The sequence below is a fragment of the Procambarus clarkii genome, chromosome 80 (genome assembly GCF_040958095.1).
Source record: "Procambarus clarkii isolate CNS0578487 chromosome 80, FALCON_Pclarkii_2.0, whole genome shotgun sequence".
Classification (NCBI taxonomy): Eukaryota; Metazoa; Arthropoda; class Malacostraca; order Decapoda; family Cambaridae; genus Procambarus; species Procambarus clarkii.
The window spans coordinates 24,198,024-24,216,772 of NC_091229.1; the positions used below are offsets into that span (position 1 = coordinate 24,198,024).

Genomic DNA, 18,749 nt, shown 5'->3' on the forward strand with positions numbered 1-18,749 from the left:
CATCAGGTACCTGTGTAAAAATGTCGTCAACATACCTGCAGTATATGGCCGGTTTCAAGTTCATGTCGACTAAGACTTTTTGCTCGATGGTACCCATGTAGAAGTTTGCAAACAGGACACCTAGGGGAGAACCCATGGCGACCCCATCTACTTGCTTATACATGTGCCCATCCGGGCTCAAGAAGGGTGCCTCTTTAGTACAAGCTTGGAGTAGTTTCCTCAGAATATTTTCTGGTATGTCAAGAGGAGTACAGGCTGGATCACGATACACTCTGTCGGCTATCATCCCGATTGTCTCGTCCACAGGTACGTTGGTAAACAGCGATTCTACGTCCAACGAGGCTCTTATCCCTGTGGCCCGTGTGCCCCGCAGTAAGTCAACAAATTCCTTTGGAGACTTCAGGCTGAAGGTGCAAGGAACATAAGGAGTCAGCAGGCCGTTGAGTCGCTTCGCCAGTCTGTACGTGGGTGTGGGTATCTGGCTAATGATTGGCCGAAGTGGGTTTCCAGGCTTGTGTGTCTTGACATTTCCATACGCATATCCAGGTTTATATTCCCCAATGATCTTTGGCAGGTGGAGTCCGGATTTCTTGGCGTTCACAGTTTCGATCAGTTTGTTCTACAGCCGAATTGAAAGCAAAAGTCAACAAACTGATCGAAACTGTGAACGCCAAGAAATCCAGACTCCACCTGCCAAAGATCATTGGGGAATATAAACCTGGATATGCGTATGGAAATGTCAATATATATATATATATATATATATATATATATATATATATATATATATATATATATATATATATATATATATATTTATATATATATATATATATATATATATATATATATATTTATATATATATATATATATATATATATATATATATATATATATATATATATATATATATATATATATATATATATATTATTAAATATGACCGAGAAAGTAAGATCAATAATTCTAACACGAATTTTCTCAATATTTCTTATGTTCCTTTTCACTGTCGATGGTAATTGAAAAATCAGTTCTCCAAAATTCATTTTTATTTCTAGTCTGACACAACACTTGAACGCGTTTCGTAATAACTTATTACATTTTCAAAGACTTTAGTTTACACACACAGAACTATAACCTGCAAACACTAAACAGATTTCTTACTATGCTATAATTCAAACGGCTTTTCATTTTATATACCTGCATTTGGGTGAGGTGATATGTTACAACAGTTTTGGATGAGGTGAAAACAAACTTTCAACACAAGATAGAACACGATATATTGGGTAATATTGGGTAAAGTTAAAGGGGAAGAATGGAAGTAAATGCAAAGGGCCTATTGGCCCATATTTCTTGATGCTTCTATATTAGCGCGGGGTCTTGAAGTTGATAGGATATAGTTGTGCATTAATTGGCTGTTGATTGCTGGTGTTGACTTCTTAATATGTAGTGCCTCGCAGATATCAAGCCGCCTGCTATCGCTGTATCTATCGATGATTTCTGTGTTTTTTGTTAAGACTTCTCTGGTTGTGGGAAGAGATTATGTGTTAATTACTGGAGCCCTGGTGCTTATGCATCGTTAATCGCCTGGAAAGAGATGTTGTTGTCTTGCCTATATACTGAGTTCTTTGAGGCTTACAGTCCCCAAGTGGGCATTTGAAGGCATAGACAACATTGGTCTCTTTCAAAGCGTTCTGCTTTGTGTCTGGAGAGTTTCTCATGAGTAGGTTGGCAGTTTTCTTGGTTTTATAGTAAATCGTCAATTGTATCTTCTGAATTTTGTCTGTAGGGATAACATTTCTATCAACAATATCTTTCAGGACCCTTTCCTCCGTTTTATGAGCTGTGGAAAAGAATTTCCTGTAAAATAGTCTAATAGGGGGTATAGGTGTTGTGTTAGTTGTCTCCTCAGAGGTTGCATGGCGTTTCACCTTCCTTCTTATGATGTCTTGAACGAAATCATTGGAGAAGCCGTTGTTGACTAGGACCTGCCTTACCCTAGAGAGTTCTTCATCGACTTGCTTCCATCCTTCTGAAGATGTATTTAATATACGAAAGTACTTAAGGAAATTCCTGTTTCATTTTCCTCCGTGGTCTGACATTGTCACATTCTTAATCACGTGTTTATTTTCGTGATATACACACACACACACACACACATATATATATATATATATATATATATATATATATATATATATATATATATATATATATATATATATATATATATGTCGTACCTAGTAGCCAGAACGCACTTCTCAGCCTACTGTGCAAGGCCCGATTTGCCTAATAAGCCAAGTTTTCATGAATAAATATATTTTCTCTAATTTTTTGCTTAGGAAATGATAAAGCTACCCATTTCATTATGCATGAGGTCAATTTTTTTTATTGTAGTTAAAATTAACGTAGTTATATGACCGAACCTAACCAACCCTACCTAACCTAACCTAACCTATCTTTATAGGTTAGGTTAGGTTAGGTAGCCGAAAAAGTTAGGTTAGGTTAGGTTAGATAGTCGAAAAACAATTAATTCATGAAAACTTGGCTTATTAGGCAAATCGGGCCTTGCATAGTAGGCTGAGAAGTGCTTTCTGGCTACTAGGTACGACATATATATATATATATATATATATATTCATTTTCGCCAGATATTCGTCTTTTTTAAGAATGACATATATTGGCGACTTGTCACCTCTCCTGACAACTATCTCCTTGTTCTCACGAAGGCTTTTAGCTGCCGCTCTAAGCTCGGGGGACAGTATGGTGCTTCTGTAGTTGCCTCGATTCTTTCCTCCTTCTGCAATAAGTTCTGCTTGTAAGGTATCTTTGGTAGTGACCTTCTTTTGTGTCTCGAGGTCGAATATGTCGTCCAACAGAATTTCCAACTCCACTTTCCGGGCCATTTCACTCGGTCTGGACATAACATGACAGTTTATGCCCAGATTTAGGAGAGTGACTTGGTCCTCAGTGAGGTTAATTCCTGCGAGGTTCAGGAAGCCATCTCTTGGTCGTGGAATTGCCATAGGTCCTCCATATAATGTTGTTAGTTTCTTGATAATCCTTGTTTCAGTGCTGAGGTGATGTTGGTCTGTGAGGATGTCGAGGTGTTGTTCAATGCGGGTACGGATACTATGGTCGATGTTGCTATTTCTCCACTCGTTTGTAGCATGAAGTAGTTGCGTTTTGTTGTCTTTGATTTCATTCTCTGCCTTGTATATCTGATCACGAATCAGATCCTGGCGATATTTTATCGTGAAGGCTTGATTCCTTGCTGCTGGGTCGTGCACTTTAACATTAGTATATTTTGGTAGCAGTCTTTCCTGTAGACATATATTATTAAATATGACCGAAAAAGTAAGATTAATAATTCTAACACGAATTTTCTCAATCTTTCGTACATTATGCTTCACTGTTGGAGGTAAATCAAAAATCACTTCTCCAAAATTCATTTTTATTTCTAGTCTGACGCGACACGGGCGCGTTTCGTAAAACTTATTACATTTTCAAAGACTTCACAAATACACAACTGATTAGAACTTGCGTTTCCCTGATTTTATATCTACATTTGAGTGAGGTGGGAAGGGTGATGTGGCATTACATTTGAGTGAGGTGGGAAGGATGATGTGGCATTAACACAATACAGAACACTAGAGGATATTAATAGGGTATTAAAAGTATCAACACAAGACAGAACAGAAACAATGGGTATTGAATAGAAGTGTTTGTAGAAAGCCTATTGGTCCATATTTCTTGATGCTTCTATATTGGAGCGGAGTCTTGAGGTGGGTAGAATATAGTTGTGCAATAATTGGCTGTTGATTGCTGGTGTTGACTTCTTGATGTGTAGTGCCTCGCAAACGTCAAGCCGCCTGCTATCGCTGTATCTATCGATGATTTCTGTGTTGTTTACTAGGATTTCTCTGGCGATGGTTTGGTTATGGGAAGAGATTATATGTTCCTTAATGGAGCCCTGTTGTTTATGCATCGTTAAACGCCTAGAAAGAGATGTTGTTGTCTTGCCTATATACTGGGTTTTTTGGAGCTTACAGTCCCCAAGTGGGCATTTGAAGGCATAGACGACGTTAGTCTCTTTTAAAGCGTTCTGTTTCGTGTCTGGAGAGTTTCTCATGAGTAGGCTGGCCGTTTTTCTGGTTTTATAGTAAATCGTCAGTTGTATCCTCTGATTTTTGTCTGTAGGGATAACGTTTCTATTAACAATATCTTTCAGGACCCTTTCCTCTGTTTTATGAGCTGTGGAAAAGAAGTTCCTGTAAAATAGTCTAATAGGGGGTATAGGTGTTGTGTTAGTTGTCTCTTCGGAGGTTGCATGGCTTTTCACTTTCCTTCTTATGATGTCTTCGATGAAACCATTGGAGAAGCCGTTATTGACTAGAACCTGCCTTACCCTACAGAGTTCTTCGTCGACTTGCTTCCATTCTGAGCTGTGGCTGAGAGCACGGTCGACGTATGCGTTAACAACACTCCTCTTGTACCTGTCAGGGCAGTCGCTGTTGGCATTTAGGCACATTCCTATGTTTGTTTCCTTTGTGTAGACTGCAGTGTGGAAACCTCCGCCCTTTTCCATGACTGTTACATCTAGAAAAGGCAGCTTCCCATCCTTTTCCGTCTCGTAAGTGAAACGCAGCACGGAACTCTGCTCAAATGCCTCCTTCAGCTCCTGCAGATGTCTGACATCAGGTACCTGTGTAAAAATGTCGTCAACATACCTGCAGTATATGGCCGGTTTCAAGTTCATGTCGACTAAGACTTTTTGCTCGATGGTACCCATGTAGAAGTTTGCAAACAGGACACCTAGGGGAGAACCCATGGCGACCCCATCTACTTGCTTATACATGTGCCCATCCGGGCTCAAGAAGGGTGCCTCTTTAGTACAAGCTTGGAGTAGTTTCCTCAGAATACTTTCTGGCATGTCAAGAGGAGTACAGGCTGGATCACGATACACTCTGTCGGCTATCATTCCGATTGTCTCGTCCACAGGTACGTTGGAAAACAGCGATTCTACGTCCAACGAGGCTCTTATCCCTGTGGCCCGTGCGCCCCGCAGTAAGTCCACAAATTCCTTTGGAGACTTCAGGCTGAAGGCGCAAGGAACATAAGGAGTCAGCAGGCCGTTGAGTCGCTTCGCCAATCTGTACGTGGGTGTGGGTATCTGGCTAATGATTGGCCGAAGTGGGTTTCCAGGCTTGTGCGTCTTGACATTTCCATACGCATATCCAGGTTTATATTCCCCAATGAGCTTTGGCAGGTGGAGTCCGGATTTCTTGGCGTTCACAGTTTCGATCAGTTTGTTGACCTTTGCTTTTAATTCGGCTGTAGTGTCCTTCGTTACCCTTTGGAACTTAGTTTGGTCAGAGAGTATGATGTTCATTTTCGCCAGATATTCGTCTTTTTTAAGAATGACATATATTGGCGACTTGTCACCTCTCCTGACAACTATCTCCTTGTTCTCACGAAGGCTTTTAGCTGCCGCTCTAAGCTCGGGGGACAGTATGGTGCTTCTGTAGTTGCCTCGATTCTTTCCTCCTTCTGCAATAAGTTCTGCTTGTAAGGTATCTTTGGTAGTGACCTTCTTTTGTGTCTCGAGGTCGAATATGTCGTCCAACAGAATTTCCAACTCCACTTTCCGGGCCATTTCACTCGGTCTGGACATAACATGACAGTTTATGCCCAGATTTAGGAGAGTGACTTGGTCCTCAGTGAGGTTAATTCCTGCGAGGTTCAGGAAGCCATCTCTTGGTCGTGGAATTGCCATAGGTCCTCCATATAATGTTGTTAGTTTCTTGATAATCCTTGTTTCAGTGCTGAGGTGATGTTGGTCTGTGAGGATGTCGAGGTGTTGTTCAATGCGGGTACGGATACTATGGTCGATGTTGCTATTTCTCCACTCGTTTGTAGCATGAAGTAGTTGCGTTTTGTTGTCTTTGATTTCATTCTCTGCCTTGTATATCTGATCACGAATCAGATCCTGGCGATATTTTATCGTGAAGGCTTGATTCCTTGCTGCTGGGTCGTGCACTTTAACATTAGTATATTTTGGTAGCAGTCTTTCCTGTAGACATATATTATTAAATATGACCGAAAAAGTAAGATTAATAATTCTAACACGAATTTTCTCAATCTTTCGTACATTATGCTTCACTGTTGGAGGTAAATCAAAAATCACTTCTCCAAAATTCATTTTTATTTCTAGTCTGACGCGACACGGGCGCGTTTCGTAAAACTTATTACATTTTCAAAGACTTCACAAATACACAACTGATTAGAACTTGCGTTTCCCTGATTTTATATCTACATTTGAGTGAGGTGGGAAGGGTGATGTGGCATTACATTTGAGTGAGGTGGGAAGGATGATGTGGCATTAACACAATACAGAACACTAGAGGATATTAATAGGGTATTAAAAGTATCAACACAAGACAGAACAGAAACAATGGGTATTGAATAGAAGTGTTTGTAGAAAGCCTATTGGTCCATATTTCTTGATGCTTCTATATTGGAGCGGAGTCTTGAGGTGGGTAGAATATAGTTGTGCAATAATTGGCTGTTGATTGCTGGTGTTGACTTCTTGATGTGTAGTGCCTCGCAAACGTCAAGCCGCCTGCTATCGCTGTATCTATCGATGATTTCTGTGTTGTTTACTAGGATTTCTCTGGCGATGGTTTGGTTATGGGAAGAGATTATATGTTCCTTAATGGAGCCCTGTTGTTTATGCATCGTTAAACGCCTAGAAAGAGATGTTGTTGTCTTGCCTATATACTGGGTTTTTTGGAGCTTACAGTCCCCAAGTGGGCATTTGAAGGCATAGACGACGTTAGTCTCTTTTAAAGCGTTCTGTTTCGTGTCTGGAGAGTTTCTCATGAGTAGGCTGGCCGTTTTTCTGGTTTTATAGTAAATCGTCAGTTGTATCCTCTGATTTTTGTCTGTAGGGATAACGTTTCTATTAACAATATCTTTCAGGACCCTTTCCTCTGTTTTATGAGCTGTGGAAAAGAAGTTCCTGTAAAATAGTCTAATAGGGGGTATAGGTGTTGTGTTAGTTGTCTCTTCGGAGGTTGCATGGCTTTTCACTTTCCTTCTTATGATGTCTTCGATGAAACCATTGGAGAAGCCGTTATTGACTAGAACCTGCCTTACCCTACAGAGTTCTTCGTCGACTTGCTTCCATTCTGAGCTGTGGCTGAGAGCACGGTCGACGTATGCGTTAACAACACTCCTCTTGTACCTGTCAGGGCAGTCGCTGTTGGCATTTAGGCACATTCCTATGTTTGTTTCCTTTGTGTAGACTGCAGTGTGGAAACCTCCGCCCTTTTCCATGACTGTTACATCTAGAAAAGGCAGCTTCCCATCCTTTTCCGTCTCGTAAGTGAAACGCAGCACGGAACTCTGCTCAAATGCCTCCTTCAGCTCCTGCAGATGTCTGACATCAGGTACCTGTGTAAAAATGTCGTCAACATACCTGCAGTATATGGCCGGTTTCAAGTTCATGTCGACTAAGACTTTTTGCTCGATGGTACCCATGTAGAAGTTTGCAAACAGGACACCTAGGGGAGAACCCATGGCGACCCCATCTACTTGCTTATACATGTGCCCATCCGGGCTCAAGAAGGGTGCCTCTTTAGTACAAGCTTGGAGTAGTTTCCTCAGAATACTTTCTGGCATGTCAAGAGGAGTACAGGCTGGATCACGATACACTCTGTCGGCTATCATTCCGATTGTCTCGTCCACAGGTACGTTGGTAAACAGCGATTCTACGTCCAACGAGGCTCTTATCCCTGTGGCCCGTGCGCCCCGCAGTAAGTCCACAAATTCCTTTGGAGACTTCAGGCTGAAGGCGCAAGGAACATAAGGAGTCAGCAGGCCGTTGAGTCGCTTCGCCAATCTGTACGTGGGTGTGGGTATCTGGCTAATGATTGGCCGAAGTGGGTTTCCAGGCTTGTGCGTCTTGACATTTCCATACGCATATCCAGGTTTATATACCCCCTATTAGACTATTTTACAGGAACTTCTTTTCCACAGCTCATAAAACAGAGGAAAGGGTCCTGAAAGATATTGTTAATAGAAACGTTATCCCTACAGACAAAAATCAGAGGATACAACTGACGATTTACTATAAAACCAGAAAAACGGCCAGCCTACTCATGAGAAACTCTCCAGACACGAAACAGAACGCTTTAAAAGAGACTAACGTCGTCTATGCCTTCAAATGCCCACTTGGGGACTGTAAGCTCCAAAAAACCCAGTATATAGGCAAGACAACAACATCTCTTTCTAGGCGTTTAACGATGCATAAACAACAGGGCTCCATTAAGGAACATATAATCTCTTCCCATAACCAAACCATCGCCAGAGAAATCCTAGTAAACAACACAGAAATCATCGATAGATACAGCGATAGCAGGCGGCTTGACGTTTGCGAGGCACTACACATCAAGAAGTCAACACCAGCAATCAACAGCCAATTATTGCACAACTATATTCTACCCACCTCAAGACTCCGCTCCAATATAGAAGCATCAAGAAATATGGACCAATAGGCTTTCTACAAACACTTCTATTCAATACCCATTGTTTCTGTTCTGTCTTGTGTTGATACTTTTAATACCCTATTAATATCCTCTAGTGTTCTGTATTGTGTTAATGCCACATCATCCTTCCCACCTCACTCAAATGTAATGCCACATCACCCTTCCCACCTCACTCAAATGTAGATATAAAATCAGGGAAACGCAAGTTCTAATCAGTTGTGTATTTGTGAAGTCTTTGAAAATGTAATAAGTTTTACGAAACGCGCCCGTGTCGCGTCAGACTAGAAATAAAAATGAATTTTGGAGAAGTGATTTTTGATTTACCTCCAACAGTGAAGCATAATGTACGAAAGATTGAGAAAATTCGTGTTAGAATTATTAATCTTACTTTTTCGGTCATATTTAATAATATATGTCTACAGGAAAGACTGCTACCAAAATATACTAATGTTAAAGTGCACGACCCAGCAGCAAGGAATCAAGCCTTCACGATAAAATATCGCCAGGATCTGATTCGTGATCAGATATACAAGGCAGAGAATGAAATCAAAGACAACAAAACGCAACTACTTCATGCTACAAACGAGTGGAGAAATAGCAACATCGACCATAGTATCCGTACCCGCATTGAACAACACCTCGACATCCTCACAGACCAACATCACCTCAGCACTGAAACAAGGATTATCAAGAAACTAACAACATTATATGGAGGACCTATGGCAATTCCACGACCAAGAGATGGCTTCCTGAACCTCGCAGGAATTAACCTCACTGAGGACCAAGTCACTCTCCTAAATCTGGGCATAAACTGTCATGTTATGTCCAGACCGAGTGAAATGGCCCGGAAAGTGGAGTTGGAAATTCTGTTGGACGACATATTCGACCTCGAGACACAAAAGAAGGTCACTACCAAAGATACCTTACAAGCAGAACTTATTGCAGAAGGAGGAAAGAATCGAGGCAACTACAGAAGCACCATACTGTCCCCCGAGCTTAGAGCGGCAGCTAAAAGCCTTCGTGAGAACAAGGAGATAGTTGTCAGGAGAGGTGACAAGTCGCCAATATATGTCATTCTTAAAAAAGACGAATATCTGGCGAAAATGAACATCATACTCTCTGACCAAACTAAGTTCCAAAGGGTAACGAAGGACACTACAGCCGAATATATATATATATATATATATATATATATATATATATATATATATATATATATATATATATATATATATATATATATTTTAAAAAGTTTGTGAGAGTACCACCTCTGGTGCCAATGTGGGGACCCATAGCCTCGGAGAAGAAAATAAAAAGTATTCAGAGGAGACCTTGTGGTTTCTCACTGAACACTAATATTATCCTCTCCTACCACCCCCATTCTTTTGTATGTACACATATATATTTACTTTATTTGAACTTTGTTACAAAAAAGGAGTTACATATGGGTTACAAAGATGGTTATCATAGGTTGTCGAGTTCCTCCAGCTCCTCAGATGGCGGGCAGGAACCCTGGATGCAGTGCGCATTTCCCCTCTGTATCGCCACACTGAGGCGCTGGAAAAGAAAGCTTGCAGCTCTTGGGTCCCTTGTTGTTTCAATGAGCCTAGAACCCAGTTCCTTCAAAAAACTGGTAGCACTTATATATATATATATATATATATATATATATATATATATATGCGAACAAGCCTGAATGGTCCCCAGGACTATATGCGAATGAAAACTCACACCCCAGAAGTGACTCGAACCCATACTCCCAGAAGCAACGCAACGCAAATATATATATATATATATATATAAATATATATATATATATATATATATTTATATATATGAATATATATATATATATATATATATATATATATATATGAATATATATATATATATATATATATATATATATATATATATATATATATATATATATATATATATATATATATATATATATATGCACACACCCTCCACACATGTGCTAACATGTGTGGAGGGTGTGTGCACTGATCCAGTGTTGGACTAGACTTACAGGGTGACCAGAGGCCCTGGATGGATAATATGACAGTATTTTACATTCAGAATGACCTTGAGTTGTCAGGAGTGAATTACGTCATGTAATATATCGTGTGTTTGTTTTATAAATATAACTTTTTGTCATCTCTCTACTCAGCCGATTTCCTACTCCTTAAATTTCCCTCTGGCACAACTGAAAGCCTTATTTCCCCTAGACATTACTGTAAAAGAATATCCAGACCAGAATTGTTGCCTAGGAACACGGCCATCTTGGGATTACCTAATACAGGCCAGGCCGGACCTTAATTAATATATGTATTTTATAAAAGGCTGTTGGCAGTCGCAGTCAGTTAGATGTGGAAAGCTGAGTAGTGGAGAAAGGCCGTGGCAATAATAATAGCCCGTGACAGCCATGTTGACCTACTAACTATTAAGCCATGTCGACCTACTAGCTATTAGACCATGTCGACCTATTAACTATTAGACCATGTCGACCTATTAACTATTTGACCATTTCGACCTATTGACTATTAGACCATGTCGATCTATTAATTATTAGACCATGTCGACCTATTAACTATTAGACCATGCCGATCTATTAGCTATTAGGCCATGTTGACCTATTAGCTATTAGGCCATGTTGACCTATTAGCTATTAGGCCATGTTGACCTATTAGCTATTAGGCTATGTCGACCTATTAGGTTGTAGCACTCCCTGACCCATCACCCTTCAAGTAGGCAAAGGGGCGAAGTGCCTGCTGATCTTTAAGCAATAAAAACAAAGTTATTATTTCCTCTATGCCACAATTTGTTCTTTTATCTTATCAAATACCTTGATATAATTTGCCTCAAAAAAAAAAGTTACATACGTGCTGACAAATTCATGAAAGACACCAATTAGGAAACACGAAGCCCTTACTTTGGTGAGTACACTGGTCGTGTAATGAGTCGTTGTCACGCCTACTTTGGTGAGTACACTGGTCGTGTAATGAGTCGTTGTCACGCTTACTTTGGTGAGTACACTGGTCGTGTAATGAGTCGTTGTCACGCTTACTTTGGTGAGTACACTGGTCGTGTAATGAGTCGTTGTCACGCTTACTTTGGTGAGTACACTGGTCGTGTAATGAGTCGTTGTCACGCTTACTTTGGTGAGTTCACTGGTCGTGTAATGAGTCGTTGTCACGCCTACTTTGGTGAGTACACTGCTTTACTGTTACCTACTTTGGTGAGTACACTGCTTTACTGTTACCTACTTTGGTGAGTACACTGTTTTACTGGTACCTACTTTGGTGAGTACACTGCTTTACTGTTACCTACTTTGGTGAGTACACTGCTTTACTGTTACCTACTTTGGTGAGTACACTGCTTTACTGTTACCTACTTTGGTGAGTACACTGCTTTACTGTTACCTACTTTGGTGAGTACACTGCTTTACTGTTAACTACTTTGGTGAGTACACTGCTTTACTGTTAACTACTTTGGTGAGTACACTGCTTTACTGTTAACTACTTTGGTGAGTACACTGCTTTACTGTTACCTACTTTGGTGAGTACACTGTTTTACTGTTACCTACTTTGGTGAGTACACTGCTTTACTGTTACCTACTTTGGTGAGTACACTGCTTTACTGTTACCTACTTTGGTGAGTACACTGCTTTACTGTTACCTACTTTGGTGAGTACACTGTTTTACTGTTACCTACTTTGGTGAGTACACTGCTTTACTGTTACCTACTTTGGTGAGTATACAATCGAGGTATTAGCTCTTGACCCGCCTTTTTTAAGCAATTTATTTTTCCTCTATTATGTTTACTACTACATATATTTATTTAACACACACACACACTCAGGAAGCAGCCCATAGCAGCTGTCTAACTCCCAGGTAGCTATTTACCGCTTGATGAACAGACATCAGGGTGAAAGAAACCGCCAATTTGTTTCTGCCTCGACCGGGAATCGAAACCGGGCCCTTAGGACTATGACCCCCGAGCGCTGTTCACTCAGCCGCGAGTCACTCGCGGCTGAGTGAATATATAGTTAGGCGCAGGTTAGGTTAGGTAATTGGGTTCTGTTGACGATTATTTGTAACTCAACCCGTCCTCAACCAAGTCCATTCCATCCATCGACACCAAAGACGCATTCCTCAATTTTGCATACGATGTTCATCCAAAATAGGAATTTTCTCAAATATAAATTAATATTATTATATATTAGCAGATTGTGCACACTTATGCAATGGTTAAGTTAGGTGTTTAGGGTCTGTTGGCGATTATTTGGATTTGTTACTGAAGTCTTCTATCAGATAAGAATTTTAATTCATTCTTACTAACAAATAACCACTAACTGTTTTATTACAGTTTTGTGAAATTAATAAATAAATTATTTATAATTAAAATATACATAATTAAATAAATGATTTAATACTTGCATTTCAATTAAATAATAAAATCTCATAAGTTAGTTTTCCCACAGTCGTGAATAAACCCTGTTTCTTGACCAGACCACACACTAGAAGGTGAAGGGACGACGATGTTTCGGTCCGTCCTGGACCATTCTCAAGTAGATTGTGCTGGACCACAATCGACTTGAGAATGGTCCAGGACGGACCGAAACGTCGTCGTCCCTTCACCTTCTAGTGTGTGGTCTGGTCAACATACTTTAGCCACGTTATTGTGACTCATTATTGGCGTTATTGGCGGCTGGATTAACGAGTGTTTGGCCTTTGTTGATGTGGCGCGCTGTGCTCTCCAGTTCTCAGTTACTCTGATGCTCACAAAAATATTTCAATGTGCATAGTGTTCTTCATTCATAAATAATTTAGTAGGTGGATTAAGGAGCATTCTGGTATTATGTATTAGGAGGTGCTGCAGCCATCACTAACCACCCTCTACTTCCCCACACACCATCACTAACAATCCTCTACTCCCCCTACACACCACCACTAACAATCATCTACTCCCCCTACACACCACCACTAACAATCATCTACTCCCCCACACACCACCACTAACAATCCTCTACTCCCCCTACACCACACCACTAACAATCCTCTACTCCCCCCACACACCACCACTAACAATCCTCTACTCCCCCACACACCATCACTAACAATCCTCTACTCCCCCCACACACCACCACTAACAATCCTCTACTCCCCCACACACCATCACTAACAATCCTCTACTCCCCCTACACACCACCACTAACAATCATCTACTCCCCCCACACACCACCACTAACAATCATCTACTCCCCCACACACCATCACTAACAATCCTCTACTCCCCCTACACACCACCACTAACAATCATCTACTCCCCCCACACACCATCACTAACAATCCTCTACTCCCCCTACACACCACCACTAACAATCATCTACTCCCCCACACACCATCACTAACAATCCTCTACTCCCCCCACACACCACCACTAACAATCCTCTACTCCCCCACACACCATCACTAACAATCCTCTACTCCCCCTACACACCACCACTAACAATCATCTACTCCCCCCACACACCACCACTAACAATCATCTACTCCCCCACACACCACCACTAACAATCCTCTACTCCCCCTACACCACACCACTAACAATCCTCTACTCCCCCTACACACCACCAATAACAATCATCTACTCCCCCCACACACCACCACTAACAATCCTCTACTCCCCCTACACACCACCACTAACAATCATCTACTCCCCTACACACCACCACTAACAATCCTCTACTCCCCCTACACACCACCACTAACAATCCTCTACTCCCCCTACACACCACCACTAACAATCCTCTACTCCCCCTACACACCACCACTAACAATCATCTACTCCCCCACACACCATCACTAACAATCCTCTACTCCCCCACACCACCACTAACAATCATCTACTCCCCCCACACACCACTAACAATCCTCTACTCCCCCTACACACCACCACTAACAATCCTCTACTCCACCTACACACTACCACTAACAATCTTCTACTCCCCCTACACACCACCACTAACAATCCTCTACTCCCCCTACACACCACCACTAACAATCCTCTACTCCCCCTACACACCATCACTAACAATCCTCTACTCCCCCACACACCATCACTAACAATCCTCTACTCCCCCTACACACCACCACTAACAATCCTCTACTCCCCCACACCACCACTAACAATCCTCTACTCCCCCACACACCATCACTAACAATCCTCTACTTCCCCCCACACCACTATCCACCATCCACTCTCCCCCCCCCCACACCACTAACCACCATCCACTCCGCCCACACCACTAACCATCATCCACTTTCCCCACACCACAAACCACCCTCCACACCCCCCCCACACAACTAACCACCATCCACTCCCTCAAACACCACTAACCACCCTCCACTCCCCAACACCACTACCCTCCCTCTAATTCCTCCCCATACCTAAATTTACCTGAAGGCCACAAGTGGCCAGGACGACGACAGGAAGCCGGCGGCTTGCTAAAGATCCCTTAATTTGTTCTGATAATTTAATTATCGGGGAAAATGATGGGATCTTCACCCAAATGATGTGTGTGGGTGATGGGACGTCGTGTAATTCTCAGATCCTGTCCATTCCATCCTGCGGTCGACCCCATATTCATACAGGGTGTTTGCTTTCCTTTTATCGTCCATTGTAACTTGGTTAGTCTCATCTTTTAAGGCTCCTACTGAGTCCTTTGTTTCGGTTCTACTTCTTATATAGGCACAGAACGACTTAGGATCTTTCTTTGTGTTCTGGGCAAGTTTTCTTTTACTTTCTTTTGGCTGATCTGATTTGCTAGTTTTTTTTTATTATTATTATTATTTTCTAGCACAAATGTGGCCACACATTCGTGTTTCCTAGGTGACTGAGTTTAGTGCCCCTCTGTATATCTCATTATCAATGACGTCCATCGTGGATTTATATGTTCTCCGGAGGTTCCTCTTGGTTACCAAAGCTTCTTTTACTTCCTATGTCCTCCATCTAGTTACCTTATTTTTGGTGTTTCTATTTTGGCACATACTTTTTAACGAACTCAGAGATGACCTTGAAGTCTTGCCATGATCCTTCCATGCCTTGATCACCTATCAGCTCCCACCACGAGGTGTTCTGCAGTTCCTCTCTCATCCCTTGATAGTTTCCTGGATGGCACTCTAGAAAGTCATCATCCTGGACCTTCTTATCTTGAGATTATTTCGGGGCTTAGCGTCCCCGCGGCCCGGTCCTCGACCAGGCCTCCTTTTTGTTACACATCCCCAGGAAGCTGCCCGTAGCAGCTGTCTAACTCCCAGGTACCTATTTACTGCTAGGTAACAGGGGCATCAGGGTGAAAGAAAACTCTGCCCATTTGTTTCCGCCTCCACCGGGGATCGAACCCAAAACCTCAGAACTACGAATCCGAAGCGCTGTTCACTCAGCTGTCAGGCCCCTTTTTGTGGGTTTCTGTAATTGTAATCCACCTTAGAATATGATGATCACACATTAGGGTGAGACTTTTTCCCTACCAGAGATTGATCAATCACACCTTCTTCAGAGGTTAGGGCAAGATCTAGAATGCAGCTGTTACCAATTAGGAAACACGAAGCCCTTACTTTGGTGAGTTCACTGGTCGTGTAATGAGTCGTTGTCACGCCTACTTTGGTGAGTACACTGCTTTACTGTTACCTACTTTGGTGAGTACACTGCTTTACTGTTACCTACTTTGGTGAGTACACTGCTTTACATGTGCGTGGGCTCTACCACAAGCTGTGTGAGAAAGGAGTCCTGTGACAGGCCTAGAGATTGTTGTCTTCTTGCGTGTGACGTTAGTTATCAATGTATTAATGTTTCATGGCTAAAGTTCCCTAGTGTAAGGACTTGGGTCTCTGACGGTGGTCTCATGACATTATGTTGATCAGCAACATCTCTCTCTCTCTACTTCCTCCCCACACCAGCACTACCTTCCCTCCACTCACTCCCACACCAGTACTAACCTCCCTCCACTCACTCCCACACCAGCACTATCCTCCCTCCACTCACTCCCACACCAGTACTAACCTCCCTCCACTCACTCCCACACCAGTACTAACCTCCCTCCAATCACTCCCACACCAGCACTACCCTCCCTCAACTCACTCCCACACCTACACTAACCTCCCTCCACTCACTCCCACACCTGCAATAACCTCTCTCCACTCACTCCCACACCTGCACTAACCTCCCTCCACTCACTCCCACACCTGCACTAACCTTCCTTCACTCACTCCCACACCAGCACTAACCTCCCTCCACTCACTCCCACACCTGCACTAACCTCCCTCCACTCACTCCCACACCTGCACTAAAATCTCACCACTCACTCCCACACCTGCACTAACCTCCCTCCCTCCGCTCACTCCCACACCTGCACTAACCTCCCTCCAATCACTCCCACACCTGCACTAACCTCCCTCCACTCACTCCCACACCTGCACTAACCTCCCTCCACTCACTCCCACACCTGCACTAAAATCTCTCCACTCACTCCCACACCTGCACTAACCTCCCTCCCTCCGCTCACTCCCACACCTGCACTAACCTCCCTCCAATCACTCCCACACCTGCACTAACCTCCCTCCGCTCACTCCCACACCTGCACTAACCTCCCTCCACTCACTCCCACACCTGCACTAAAATCTCTCCACTCACTCCCACACCTGCACTAACCTCCCTCCCTCCGTTCACTCCCACACCTGCACTAACCTCCCTCCACTCACTCCCACACCTGCACTAACCTCCCTCCACTCACTCCCACACCTGCACTAACCTCCCTCCGTCTCCTCTTGATGAAGTTAGCGAGTGTAGAGCGCTGGAACATCTCTCGGTGGTGGTGCTGACGGAGGCGCTGCTCCTGCCCGACCTCGCTGCTCACCACCGCCACAACCTGCAACACCCACACCATCACTACACGTCACCAACCACCACACACCATCACTACACGTCACCATCCACCACACACCATCACTACACGTCACCAACCACCACACCATCACTACACGTCACCAACCACCACACACCATCACTACACGTCACCAACCACCACACACCATCACTACACGTCACCAACCACCACACACCATCACTACACGTCACCAACCACCACACCATCACTACACGTCACCATCCACCACACCATCACTACACGTCACCAACCACCACACACCATCACTACACGTCACCAACCACCACACCATCACTACACGTCACCATCCACCACACCATCACTACACGTCACCAACCACCACACACCATCAATACACGTCACCAACCACCACACCATCACTACACGTCACCATCCACCACACCATCACTACACGTCACCAACCACCACACCATCACTACACGTCACCAACCACCACACACCATCACTACACGTCACCATCCACCACACCATCACTACACGTCACCAACCACCACACCATCACTACACGTCACCAACCACCACACCATCACTACACGTCACCAACCACCACACCATCACTACACGTCACCAACCACCACACCATCACTACACGTCACCATCCACCACACCATCACTACACGTCACCAACCACCACACACCATCACTACACGTCACCAACCACCACACTATCACTACACGTCACCAACCACCACACACCATCACTACACATCACCAACCACCACACACCATCACTACACATCACCAACCACCACACACCATCACTACACGTCACCAATCACCACACCATCACTACACGTCACCAACCACCACACCATCACTACACGTCACCATCCACCACACCATCACTACACGTCACCATCCACCACACCATCACTACACGTCACCAACCACCACACACCATCACTACACGTCACCAACCATCACACACCATCACTACACGTCAACAACCACCACACTATCACTACACGTCACCAACCACCACACACCATCACTACACATCACCAACCACCACACACCATCACTACACGTCACCAACCACCACACACCATCACTACACGTCACCAACCACCACACACCATCACTACACGTCACCAACCACCACACACCATCACTACACGTCACCATCCACCACACCATCACTACACGTCACCAACCACCACACCATCACTACACGTCACCAACCACCACACACCATCACTACACGTCACCAACCACCACACACCAT

The 18,749-nt window shown here is 43.3% G+C and overlaps 1 protein-coding gene across 2 annotated transcripts in view; it reads right to left on the reverse strand.

The window, feature by feature from the left end:
- Positions 1–17,482, reverse strand: part of LOC123746178 (uncharacterized) — a 110,408-nt gene extending 92,926 nt beyond the window's left edge. For both annotated transcript variants that reach the window (XM_045727503.2, XM_069315037.1), the window contains exon 1: positions 17,369–17,482. In XM_045727503.2, the coding sequence (XP_045583459.2) occupies positions 17,369–17,419 (51 nt within the window). In that variant the 5' untranslated portion in view covers positions 17,420–17,482. The remainder of the gene's footprint in view (positions 1–17,368) is intronic.
- Between the last annotated feature and the right edge of the window lie 1,267 nt (positions 17,483–18,749).